General features: G+C 48.0%; 1 protein-coding gene across 1 annotated transcript in view; it reads right to left on the reverse strand.

The window, feature by feature from the left end:
• CIC (capicua transcriptional repressor) overlaps positions 1-14269 on the reverse strand; it is a 786494-nt gene that overhangs the window by 387967 nt on the left and 384258 nt on the right. Inside the window, exon 8 of the mRNA XM_085615585.1 lies at positions 2789-2982. Coding sequence (XP_085471711.1) covers positions 2789-2982 — 194 coding nt within the window. The remainder of the gene's footprint in view (positions 1-2788; positions 2983-14269) is intronic.

The following is a 14269-nucleotide window of genomic DNA, read 5'->3' on the forward strand; positions in this document are numbered from 1 at the left end:
CCACATTTTGGGCACTTTTTGAACGGAGTCCTTTCCATCGGCCGGGACCGGAGTCGAGGAGGGCCCGAAGGCCGGTGCCGATGTACGGGATGGAGAAAAGTGCCGCTTCGAGAGATGAAGATGATGATGAAGAAACTCGAAGAAACGAGGATTTTCCGTCGAGGCTGGAACCGTAGAAGTTCGAAGCCGGAGCACGAAGTATCACATCCGAGCCCGATGGCGGAAAAAAACAATCTGAGGATTGAGCCGAAGCCCATGCGCAGTACGGACCGAGGGAGGAGTCACCAAACTCGTGACTTCCAAAGACTGTCCAAGAAGAAAAACAAACTGCAAACATCCGGGCCCAACACCAGATGGCGATCTATGCTAAGTGTACAATCTGCAGCTCATATGCCTCGAACATGTTGTTCCCCCTGCACTTACAGTGCCCAGGAATGGACCTGGGTACTGTAGGGGCACAGGGCTCATGCTCCTGTACCCACACCACTGGCATAGGGCACCCAGCTAGAGGGGTGGCTGATGTATGCCAGGGCAGTGTATGTTGTGGGCATGGCACACAGGGATGTGTGCCACGTCGACTCTCTGTTTTGTTCTATACCCAGACACTCAGCCTGCAAGGGCAGTGTGTTTGTGTTAGGGTACAGGGCCTCTAAGGGTGGCACAATAAGTGCTGCAGCCCTTAGAGGCCTTCCCTGGTCACAAGGCCCTGGGTACCTAGTGTACCATTTACCAGGGGCTGACATGTGGCCATGGTTTGCCAATTTGGGTTTTAGATTTCAGCACAGTTTTTAGGGAAGGAACATAGGCCCTGGGCACCTGATTGTGCCCTGGACTCCAGCCACTCAGTCAAAGTACATTCAGTAATTCAGCAAAAAGTGGGGGCATACCATGCAAGAAAGATGGCACTTTCTCACATATACTCCACAAACTAAAATACTCAGGGAAAACCAAAAGTCTCTACAACCCTCTGGGCCGGAGCTTTGACCCCAAACAGTAAAAGTCCCAGAACGCTAACCGCTATTAAAAATAGTTAATATTGCATTATTACAGACCATATTGCACAGGGATAGTCTTCAAAGCTAGAGAAATGGTACCAATACATGTATTGCAGTGATGTAGTTGCAGCTGTTGATGTGAAGTCAAATGTTCCTGGTCTACCTACCACCCCACCTCCCAGGATAACAGAGGCCCCACCCTTCCTTGACAAGGACACTGCTCTGGGGGTGTCAGGTATCTAGATGGGGGGGCTGCTGTTTTAGCACAGCTGCAGCCACTAGGCTAGCTGTGGGAGGGTAGTGGTAGCCCACACAAAAGGTGGTCTGAGTACAGATTTTCTAATAGCAGTGCACCTATGAGGACGGTGCTGCTTGCTACCAGTGCAGGACAAGCAAGGTTAAAGCTGGAGACAGTCCAACTCCTGGGGTAGGGACCAAGGGTTCAGATGGCACTTTTGCCACCTAGCTACAGATGGTAACTGGAAGTCCCCACAGGTTCCTAAAGCACAGGGGGTGGGTCAGAGGAGAAGCAGCTTCACCTTAAATGACAACATGGAACACCCTCCCCTCACCACCACCATCTGATGCCGATGTACGGCAAGTTTCCTTATCTTGAGCACCTGCCCAAAGTATCCTTGTGTTCCAAAGCACAAATATGTATTTTTTCAACGCAACCTTTTTGCTTGGCACCAATATTTGGTATTCTGTGGGACTGATGGTTGTTTTGGAATATGGCACTGACACGGCTCAGGAGAAATGCCTTACTCGAAGGAAATCTTTCTCTTGGTGCCAGTGTTCTCTGGGAGTATTTGCTTCTTTGGAAAGGAGTGAGATGTCTTCCACAATCTTGGCTATTTTTTTAGACCTTAAAGGATCTTTTTGAGGGCTAGCAACAATGTGACTTGGTAAATGCGTTTTTGCATTAATCTCCTCCGTCATATCTGCCAAGGAATGACCAAACAATCATTCTGGGACTTCGGACCGTCTTTCAGGGATCGATGCTCGCTCACCTACAAATACATGCTTTCTTCGTAGATACTTGTACAGTGGTGAACTAACTTCATGTGACATCAAGGACAAAGTAAAAAGGCATACTTATCAAAATTCCACCTGCATAGAGTCATTCCCAAACGACCTGGAAGGATAGTAGTAGAGTTTTGCTGTCAGTAAAATATGTGTGCTATATTCTATGTGCTGCGGCTCAGTTGCGCTTCTTTAGGGGTTTGAATCCATTTGTCTGGTCTCAAAGATGAAGCACCTATGTTCAACACTGGATCCAATGGCGTAAAAAGCTGATGTAAGGTGGACTGTAAGTGATGACGTATTGTGGGTGTTGGGTACTGATCACCAGTCATTCTAGAAACCAAACCTCAAGAATTAGAAGAAAATATTATGTAATAGTCTAAACCCAACAGCAAATGGCAGGATATTGTGCAGCACATGAGGCAAAACAATTTCTGCAAACTGAGTATATGAAGGACTTCAGAGCAAGAGAGCTGTACGGGTTAGAGTCAGGGAAATGAGAGATGGGCAGGGTCCGTGACAGGTGAGTGTGGGACAGTCTGTGAGAGGTGAGGTCACAAGAATGAGGGAGCAATATGAGAGGTTGTGGAAAGAGGTTCCAGTGACAGCCCAGGAGGGGACAGTTTGCAAACTGCAAGGACAGGACTAAAATGAGGGAAGAGTGTACTTAGGCAGGGAGAGGGAGCTGTGGGGTAAACCACTAAGGCAGAGATTGGGACAGTATCATGAGAGACAAGGGCCAACGGAGAGTGCCAGAGCAGGAGGCGTACCTGTGTGAGTTCGTGCAGAGCCTGGCTATCCCTCTCTCGTCGGTCAGTGCTGTGGATCCCACTGTGGGAAAAGGCTCGAGGTCTGGTCAGCTGGGTTAGAGAGGCAGAATGGACCGGACGTTCTCCTGAAGGGTGTCCTACCATGGCAGCACTTGTTTTGGAGTCCAGCAGAACTGCGGTAGCCGATAACATCTCTGTGGAGACCAGAAAAGTAACAGTGAGAAAAGATGTCAGATGAGAGCTGCAGCACCAAACATGGTTTGACCTTATCCAGACTCTCCCTTAAAGCTGCCACACACAACACCATGCTAATCATCCATGACTCCACAGCGAGCAGCAAATCGCAGAACCCCCATCAGCTTCAGGCATCAATGAACACCATCCTAGAGAGCAAAGGCAGACCACGTCCGTCCCTCACTCAGGCTAAAGCATAAATGAAGACTCTCAAACAAGCGTTACCACCCTCACCCATAGCAGCCAGGTCCGAGGAACAAAAATGGGCGTCATCTCCTCTATGCCACATCAGTCAGATCGGCTGTCACCATTAACAGCAGAAACCACTGTTGGAAAGTGGAGTATAATACAGTAAAGCTAGTTAGGTTTCACTATGCAATACTCTCACAATACACAAAAATAGGTAATTTATATTCACAGTAATAAATCCCTTGTTCAGTCCTGGTACAGTGGCACAGAGCAGTCCGGCTTTCCTAGAAAAACATGTGTTAAGTATTTCAGAATACCAACATGGACGATAAGTAAATGACACAACTCGAAAGAAATCCGACACCATGTTATAAAGATAAAGCAGATTTTTATATACATTCAGATACCAAATCCAACACACTCGAATGAGTATAACCAGAGTTATGGATTTTAGAAGGAAATATAAATCAGTGCAATTCACTACTGTGAAACTTTAACATTGTGGTCAATGGGAAAAACCACTAGTGATAATTGTTCACTTGCATGTCGGGTTGCGTGGAACCCATGGAGGACTAAGGTGTGCGGGTCCCACGACCAGGCCACGAAAGTCAGTTGAATTTGACCTGGCTCTTACAGCCCCGGTGCAGAGTTGTGCTGGCAGTCCCTGGTGTTAAAGCTGCAGAGGAGCTGGTTTTACCACTTAAGACAGTGCTGGTGAGAAAACGGATGCAAAAAGTCGACAACGGTGACAATGAGGTGGTCGGTTGAAGGTGCTACGGAGTTCCCTTGAGCTACAGCGCCGAACAAAGGTAGGGGTAGCCGGACCGACAACCAACAAGCCTTGGCAGCAGTAAGGGCAGCTTGAAGATATTTCGAGGTCCGAAAGTCCTGGAGGCAAAGTTAGACACCTAAAACTTGCTGGAGGTTAGGACTACGTTTCTCACAATGCACTGGAACATTTACTTTTGGGCAATCCCTAGGAGGGCCAATGGTGGAAGCTGGCTCTGTATATACTATACCAAAGTGAGGTATAGTGTGCACAGAGTCCAGTGTATGTATGTATGTATGTAGTGAATTTATAGAGCGCAGGAATCACCCCCGAAGGGGTATCTCCGCGCTAACATAGAAATCAGGACAGTCAGGTACAGATTCCTATAGCTCAAGCCTTGAATAATTCAGTCTTCAGGAGTTTTCTGAAGCGAGCAAGACTAGGACATTTACATAAATCCTCTGACAGAGAATTCCAGTATTTTGGAGCCAAATAAGCAACAGTTTTGCCTCCAGATCGTATTTTCTTAAAACGAGGGACCACCAGCAACCTTTTGTCTTCTGATCTGAGACACCCGTTCGGGCAGTACACTTTGAACTTATTGGCATATAGCTCGGGCTAGTACCATAAAGAGCTCTGTGAGCGAAGCAACAGAGCTTAAACTTTATTCTCTGGAAACCAATGGAGAGATTTCCGTAATGGCCCAGGGGAAGTGCTGGTGGTTTATTAAGAGCTAGGAGAGCAGCCACATTCTGGATGATCTGCAGTCCACTAAGAAAAGACTCGTTCGCGGATGCCAATAAAGCATTACAATAGTCCAGGCGACCAATAATCAAAGCCTGAATTAGGGTTCTACATACAGTGAGGGGTAGCCACATGAGCACTGCGCAAAAGTCTCAAGGTATGATAGCAGGTCCCGGCAGTGGTCATGACTTGATCCTTCATCGATAACCGTACATCCAGCCGGACCCCTAGATTTTCTGCCACCGAAGTTGGAGAAGAGGGGGGCCAAACGCTGTCAGCCTTCACTCAGGGGACCAAGAAGTTAGTGCAGCACCAAACAGCAGAATTTCTATTTTGGCCGTGGATCCCTCAAAGGTAGGCAGAGGTAAAGTTAGATATCACCTCACTCTCTATTTGTGGTAGAGCGGTCGCGCAGTAAGGCATTAGCAGAGGACAGTGTTAAGCATTTGTTGTACACACTCAGTCACCTAATGAATTCACACACTCAAAGACTTAACTTCAGACCAATTGTTTTGGTATAAAAAATATTCTTTTAGTTTTTTACTTCCTAGGACCAAGCAAGCCTGGCACAGGTAAGTGAGAAGTGCTTTGCGGTAAATATGCAGTTTGTAACACATTTTGGATTGCAATTGTAAATGCACTTTGTTTTGACTTACAGTATTGTTTCTGAGAAATGCAATGCTTTGTAAATACAGTACATATACTTTGTATAGGATTTTCAATAAGATTACAGGTAAATTACATTTGAGATTACTTTTCTCACACCTTGTAGTATACCTGGATACTAGACTAGGACATTTCCTGTAAACAGATGAGTACAATTGTTTGTTAGTTCTGTTAGTACCATTTTAAAGACTTTCTTTAGGTTTTCAAACTCCACACAGGTAAGTGACAAGTACTTTGCAGTAAATATACCGATTGTAACACAGTTTGGATTACAATTGTAAATGTACTTTGACTTGATTACAGTAATGTTACTGATAATGCAACACTTGTTTGTGTTTCTGAACCACTGATGGAATGAGTGGGGGAGGCGGAAGAGCGTAAGCAAATATCCCTGACCAGTTCATCCATAGTGCATTGCCTTTGGACAATGGGTGTGGATACCTGGACGCGAAGTTTGGGCATTTTGCGTTTAGGTGCGTGGCGAAGAGGTCCATGTCTGGAAAGCCCCACATTTGAAAGAATGGGAGGAGAACTTGAGGATGTAGTTCCCATTCGCGGACTTGCTGTGTCTGGCGACTTAGCAGGTCTGCCATCTGATTGTCTACTCCTGGGAGGTGTTCTGCTAGGAGATAGATCTTGTGATGAATGGCCCACCTCCAGATGTCCTGGGCTAAGTGGGACAGTTGGAGGGAGTGTGTCGCCCCCTGTTTTTTAATGTAGTACATGGCTGTCATGTTGTCTGTACGAATTAGCACAGTCTTGCGTACTAGCTGAACTCGAGATGCTTTCAAAGCCAAAAGAATCGCAAGCAGTTCTAGATGATTTTTATGAAGCTGTTTTTGTTGGGAGCGCCACATGCAGGTCGCTGAAGGGCCGCCCTTTCAAAAAATTTTGTGTGTTCCACCACTGCAGAGAGTGATGGGTGCGGCAGTCTACCAACACTAGATATGATAACTGACCTTGAGCCTGGTTCCACTGACATGCAAAGCATCCTTGTAGGGGGTGCATCTGAAGTCGTGCGTAGGGTACTATGAAAATGCAAGACGCCATCATTCCCAGTAATTGCATGAACACTCAAGCTGGTAAGATGTGTTGAGGCTGGAACTGAGACATTAGGTTCTAAATATTTTTGATTCTGGCCGGAGTTGGGTATATGCTAGAGCACTTTGTGAGTCTATAGTAGCTCCTAGACAGTCTTGAGACATGGATGGTTGGATATGGGATTTGGTCTGATTTACTGTAAATCCTAGTTGGTGAAGGAGTTACACAGTCTTGTGCGTGTGACGCAGACAGCTGTTGTGCGAGCTGGCCTTTATGAGCCAGTCGTCTAAGTATGGGAAGACTTGAACCGGTTGTCTTCTTTGGTGGGCTGCGTCTACTGCCAAACATTTTGTGAAAACCCTGGGAGCAGTTGTCACTCCGAAGGGAAGGACTTTGAATTGATAATGTTAGCCTGCTACCACAAACCTGAGGTATTTGTGGTGCGCAGGGTGTATTGGAAAATGAAAGTAAGCATCCTTTAAATCCAGAGTGGATAGAAAGTCGCCTTGCTGAAGGAGAGGAAGCACTTGTTTAAGTGTTACCATATGAAAATGGTCCGACTGGCTTTAGTTCTCTGAGGTCCAATATAGGCCTGAGAGAGCCGTCCTTTTTGGGAATTAGGAAGTAGAGGGAGTACACTCCTGTTCCTTTGTATTGTAAAGGGACTGGTTCTATGGCCCTTTTTGCAACAGAGAAAGAACCTCTTGCTTTAGAAGGGTGAGATGTTCTTGTGACAAGAGGTCCGACCTTGGAGGAATATTCGGTGGAGTGTTTGTAAGCTCCAGGCAATAACCAGATTGGATAATTTGTAGAACCCATTTGTCTGATGTAATCGTATTCCAAATGAGTAGAAATTGTGAAAGGCGTCCCCCGACAGGAGTGGGATGATCGGGGTATGGGGAAAAAAGTCACTGCTTGTTGTTTGCAGGGGAGGTGCGTGTTATATTACCTCTTCCCCTTCCCTTGCCGTTGTTTTTTCTATATCCTCCTCTAAAATAACCTCTTGAAGAGTGTGATTGATTGTTGCCCTTATAACAGGAGGAGGGATTTTATGTAGATACAGTTTTGGAGCCGCCCCTATAGAACGAACGACGAAAGGAACCCCTGTTAGACGGTGAATGAAAGGCTCCCATGGATTTAGCAACTTGGGTATCTTTTTTCATCTTTTCTAATGATATATCTACAGCTGGACCAAAGAGATGATCTTTATCAAAAGGTTGATTAAGAATAGAGGCTTGTACGTCAGGTTTGAAACCCAAAATCCTTAGCCAAGCATGTCTACGGAGTTGTACACTAGTGTTTACTGCCCGAGCTGCAGTATCTGCCTGATCTAACACGCACCTGAAAGAGGTGTAAGTTATTAAATTGCCTTCTTGAATAAGGTCACTGGCTTTAGTCTTATGCCCATCCGGAAGGAATTCAATGAGCTTTTCGAGTTCGTCATAATGAGCTCTATCATGCAACTTGCCAACAATGCTTGGGCATTGGCAATGCGCCAGTTATTAGCTGCTTGTGAGGCTATCCTTTTTCCCCGAAGTGTTTAATAATTTGGACTCCTTATCAGGAGGGGCATCCCCTGTTGTTTAAGAGTTAGCTCTTTTACGAGCATTGAAACCGACCTGAGAGTCGAAGGGTAACTGACCTTTGATATACACAGGGTCATTAGTTGCAGCTCTGTATTTTTTCTCGAGCCTGGGAGTAATGATCCTAGCTCACAGGATCTTTAAAGATATCCTGTGTGTTTGAGCAACACCTTTAACATTGGTAATGTTTATGTAGCCCTTTAAGAAGAACTCAGTGTCTCTAACAAAAGAATCCTCCTCTCCTTATGAAACTCTACTCCATGATATTGGGCGGCCCTATTAAGAAGCTCAATGTACCCAATGTTATCATCTGGAGGTGAAGGCCTAGATGGATATAAGTCAGGGTCATTATCTGGTTGAGGTACATTATAATGGTCCCATGGATCAGGATCCGGTTGTGTATCTTGTGGTGCATAGTCATCTATATCCCTATCCCCTGTATCCTGTGAGTCAGGTAATGGTGGTGGAGGGGAATGTGTAGGTGTAATAATCAAATCTTAATGAATGGGTGAAAAAGGTGCAATATAAGGAGGAGAAGGTTTAGTGGCCAAATTTTTCTTCTTTAAAGAAATGTGGTAGTCCTCTGGTAAGCCCATTTTCCTCTTTTCAGGACGTTTGGCATGAATATGTCCAGTTTCAGGACTAATCATGATTTCCTTCTGTTTCGGATCCGAAGGTGGATTTTCGATACAATGCTTTTTAATTGCGGTACTTTATATAGATGCCGGTTCTTGCGTCAAACATTTTGGCTCCGAAGATTTAGGTTTACGCAACGGTGGCACGGAAACCAGAAGGTGTTTCGCTTTGGACGCGTCGGCGAGGGGACGGGTAGAGCCGGGCTGGAAGGCTGATGTTAATGTCTCTGCGCCGAGCCCGAAGGCAGGGTGCTCAAAACCTTTTCTCTGTGCCAACCTTGGCCCAAAGGCAGAGGACGGACCGGAGACTTTTTCTTATAAAGGAGATGGTATGGGAACGAAGTCTCTTTACTACGATCTGCGCCCGAAGGCAAGCCCGTCGGCACTCGGAGCGTGACCAGCGCCAGAACCCCAGCTCAAATTTCCAGGCTGGCTTACACACGTGACGAGCTTCTGTCCCGCAACCTCGGTGAGTGCCCTGCTTTGAGAGGAAAGATGGATTTTAACATCTTCCCCCAGATGCATTACTATCGGTGCAGAGCCAAGCTCCTCGAATATGCATAGGCCTAGGCAAGATTCTCAGCTGAATAATACTAGGTTGTCTAATCCTGCACAGGACGGGCCGCTCTTGTACCCCAATGCTCCAAATAAAAAAACAACCACAAAATGCGCTAAAACTATTAACTGTGTTCTGATTAATGCCAGGTCAGTAATGAAACACAAAAATGACCTGAAGTGTCTTATTCAACTTGAAAATCCAGACCTGGAAACGTGGGCAAACGATACGAGCAACCCTGGCTGGAATTATGTAGTCCCATTGGACTATTTTGTCACTAATATGGACAGGACAGGGACTAAGGGGGGTGGGATCGCCCTAATTTATATAGCATGCTATAAGGTGAGAATGACACCAGAGCCACTTCTGGATGCAGAGGCCATGTTTTTGAGCATAAAACTAAACAATATGGAAAGCTTCGAAGGAATTTTAGTATATAGACCCCCGGGACCTAGGCTCCCCTTCATTACTACTTTGCAAACTCGCATCGAGTCCTGCCTCAATGCGGATCCCTTTACGCTGCTGGGGGACTTTAATTTTCACTTAGAGGCAACGAATAATTCGGATACTTCTAATTTAATAGATACCCTAGCCAGTTTTGGATTGACACAAATTGTGCAGGAACCCACTCATCAGGCCGGACACACCTTGGACGGTATTTTTACAAACAGTACCCACACAGAAGTAATCAGCTCGCTGCCCTTACTTTGGTCCGAACCTCCTAGAGACATGGGAAAGACATTCCCGCCATGGTAGTCTAACCCATTTCACCAGTCTGGATGAAAATCAAGTGGTAGACCTACTTTCACTAACTAAGTCAGGATCTCCACTTGACCCTTGTCCCCCATACATTTTACATCTAGCTGCGAATGAGGTAGGCGCAGCGCTGACCACTTTGTTAAATCTAGTTATCGAAACAGGGACCTTTCCAGCAGGATGGAAAATGGCCTGTATTAGGCCTATATTAAAAAAAACATCACTTGAACCTTTGGAGGCGAAAAATTATCGCCCCATCTCCTGTTTCCCTCCGACCTCCAAGGTCTTGGAGAAAGCCATTAATCTGGATTTGACTACCTACCTTGAGGAAAATAACTTGCTGGATTCCACCCAGCATGGGTTCAGAGCTCGACAATCCAATGGATCTGCCCTGATCATGGCAACAGAGGAGATTCGAAGGGTGTTGGATGACGGTGGCAGGGCAGCCATAATATTGCTAGACCTCACGGCAGCGTTTGACACTGTAAACCACACAGTGCTACTAAATAGGCTGCAGTCCGTGGGAGTCAACGGCAAGGCCCTGTCCATTCTCACTTCTTTCCTCGACTCTAGAGAACAAATAATACATTGGGAAGGTTTGATATCGGAACGGTTCTCCCTCCCGAGTGGAGTCCCCCAGGGTTCGGCACTTTTGCCCACCCTTTTCAACATCTACGTAACACCTCTGGCCAGACTGATCAAGAGTGATGGCCTAGTGCTTGTATCCTACGCCGATGACACACAACTGATGGTGTCGGTTACTCAAAATTAAAGTATGTCAGCCGAGCGGTTCCGTGACTGTCTTTCCTCTGTGATGTCATGGATGAGGGTCAACTTCTTAAAGCTTTACACCGAAAAAACTGAGATCCTAGAATTTGGCAAGAAACCTTTAATCTGGACCCAATGCTGGTGGCCTCCTGAAGCCGGTACCTGTCCATTGCCGGTGGCCAAGGCCAGAAATCTCGGTTTTCTCATCGATAAGGATCTCACCTGTGCCCCCAAATTAACCAAGTGGTCTCTGCCTGCTTTTTTACTCTTAAGATATTGCGTAACATTCTCCCCTTCATTCCGCTTTCCCTCAGGAAAACGGTGGTTGGCGCCCTTATTCTGTCAAGGATAGATTATTGCAACGTACTTTATTTGGGCGCTGGAGTGAATCAGCTTAACAAGCTTCAGTCACTTCAAAATGCTGCAGCCCGAGTTTTGTATGGTCTACCTAAGCATCACTCCACCTCAGCCAGCATTAAACTACTACACTGGATTCCGGTGAGACGATGGGTCTTTGCCTTGTGCACAAAGCCCTCTATGGAGGTGGGGCGGAAGATGTATAATCATTATTCCCCGCTACATCCCGTCGCGCTGTTTAAGGTCCATGGACTCCTGGCTGGTCCTTCCTCCCAAGACAAAGAGGGTTAGTTGTGGAGGCAAATGCTTTTCATTCTTGGCAGCCAAATTATGGAACTCCCTCCCTGTCTCGCTCCGACTTCAGCCATCACGGTCCATTTTTAGGAAACCTATAAAAACCAGGCTCTTCACACAATGCTAACCTCAGTGCAACTCCCAGATCATTCTACCTAGCTGTGAGAAAGTGCCATCTTTCTTGCATGGTATGCCCCCACTTTTTGCTGAATTGCTGAATGTACTTTGACTGAGTGTGCCCTGGACTCCTGCCAATCAGGTGCCCAGCGCCTATGTTCCTTCCCTAAAACACAAAACACAAATAGGGTAAATGGTACCCTACGTACCCAGGGCCTTGTGACCAGGGAAGGCCTCTAAGGGCTGCAGCACTCATTGTGCCACCCTTAGAGGCCCTGTACCCTTACACACACACACACACACACACACACACTGCCCTTGCAGGCTGAGTGTCTGGGTACAAGACAAAACAAAAGAGTCGACATGGCATACATCAGCCACTCCTCTAGCTGGGTGCCCTATGCCAATGGTGTGGGCACAGGAGCAGGAGCCCTGTGCCCCTACAGTGCCCAGGTCCATTCCTGGGTCCTGTAAGTGCAGTGCTGCAATTTAAGAGTATATGGTGCTGGGAGCTCGTCAAACATGAACTCCACAGCACCATAATGGCAACACTGAAGACTGAGTAGTTTGGTATCAAACTTCTCAGCACATTAAACCCACACTGATGCCAGTGTGGGATTTAATGTACCAAGCACCCCAGAGGGCATCTTAGAGATGCCCCCTGAAACCTACCCTACAATCCACGTCTGTTCTGAGGCTGCCTAGGCTGCCACACAGCAGACATGTTGCTGGACCCCTGGGTAGGAAAGCCCCAGCTCTCCTGGGTCTGCAACAATGCACATCCTGGGCGAGGTGCTAAATCTCCTCCCCCAGGATGGGTAGGGGGAAGCTTCAAAGGCATGCCGCCTCTGTGAGCTTCCCCAGGCCACTGCAACCCCCCACTCTGGCGGGAAGCTTGGCCAGAAACCCCAAATAAGGACAGGGGATGTGCCAGCCTGCCAATCCCACCCCTCAGGTGGGGGAGGCGAAGTGAAGCACAGCTCCGGGCTCTCGCCATCTTGAAGATGGGAAGCCCTGCCCAGTAAGGACTAGGCTACTGCCCCCCTCCCACAGGAGAGAGGCAGGATAGGGGGTGTACCCACCCCATTACAGGGACCCATTGGTCCCTGCCCTTCACCTACCTGTAACACCCCTAAATCTAGTATTTAGGGGCACCCTGAACCTTCCTTCCCCAGATTCCAGATTTTGAAATCTGAAGAAGAGCTAGAAGAAACAAGACCTGCCCTGCAGCTGCTAAGAAGAGGAAGACACCAACTGCTTTGGCACCAGCCCAACCGGCCTGTCGACCCTCGAACCTGCTCCTGCTTGTGAGAAAGTGGGTTTCTGTTGCAGTAACCCCCCCTTTTTTTGCCTAATAGCTGATGCACTTTTCCTTGTTGTGCCCTGGGCTCCTGCCAATCAGGTGCCCAGGGCCTATGTTCCTTCCTTAAAACACACAAACTCCCAATTGGCAAACCCTGGCCACATGTCAGCCCCTGGTAAATGGTACCCTAGGTACCCAGGGCCTTGTGACCAGGGAAGGCCTCTAAGGGCTGCAGCACTCCTTGTGCCACCCTTAGAGGCCCTGTACCCTTACACACACACACTGCCTTTGCAGGCTGAGTGTCTGGGTGCAGGACAAAACAAAGAGTCGACATGGCACACATCTCTGTGTGCCATGCCCATTACCTATACTGCCAAGGCATATGTCAGCCACCCCTCTAGCTGGGTGCCTTATGCCTATGGTGTGGGCACAGGAGCAGGAGCCCTGTGCCCCTACAGTACCCAGGTCCATTCCTGGGCACTGTAAGTACAGTGCTGCCTTTTACAAGTACATGGTGCTGAGAGCTCGTCAAACACGAACTCCACAGCACCATAATGGCAACACTGAAGACTGGGAAGTTTGGTATCAAACTTCTCAGCACATTAAACCCACACTGATGCCAGTGTGGGATTTAATGTACTAAGCACCCCAGAGGGCATCTTAGAGATGCCCCCTTACAGCTAACCTACAATCCACGTCTGCTCTGAGGCTGCCCAGGCTGCCACACAGCAGACACGTTGCTGGACCCCTGGGTGGGAGAGCCCCTGCTCTCCCGGGCCTGCAACAATGCACATCCTGGGTGAGGTGAGAAATCTCCTCCCCCAGGATGAGCAAAGGGAAGCTTCAAAGGCATGCCGCCAGTTGGAGTTTCCCCAGGCCACTGCAACCCCCCACTCTGGCAGGAAGCTTGGCCGGAAACCCCATACAAGGACAGGGGATGTGCCAGCCTGCCCACCCCACCCCTCAGGTGGGGGAGGCGAGGTGAAGCACATCTCCGGGCTCTCGCCATCTTGAAGATGGGAGGCCCTACCCTATCAGGATTAGGCTACTGCCCTCCTCCCACAGGAGAGAGGCAGGATAGGGGGTGTACCCACCCCAGGACAAGGACCCATTGGTCCCTGGCCTTCACCTACCTGTAACGCCCCTAAATCTAGTATTTAGGGGCCCCCTGAACCTTCCTTCCGCAGATTCCAGATAGAAACCTACAAGAAGAGCAAGAAGAAAAAAGACCTGCCCTGCAGCTGCTAAAAAGAGGAAGACACCAACTGCTTTGGCCCCAGCCCTACCGGCCTGTCGACCCTCGAACCTGCTCCTGCTCCAGCGCGGCATCTCTTGTGGCCAGCAACCTCAAAAACCCCGGAGGACCTGGCTACCTTTGACCTCCGATTCCCTGGGACTCCCATGAGTAGAGGCTCTACTCGAGAAACCTATTCCTAACTCCTGGCAGCAGCCCGGAACCGCGGACCCAA

This window comes from Triturus cristatus, chromosome 7 (genome assembly GCF_964204655.1).
Source record: "Triturus cristatus chromosome 7, aTriCri1.1, whole genome shotgun sequence".
Lineage (NCBI taxonomy): Eukaryota > Metazoa > Chordata > Amphibia > Caudata > Salamandridae > Triturus > Triturus cristatus.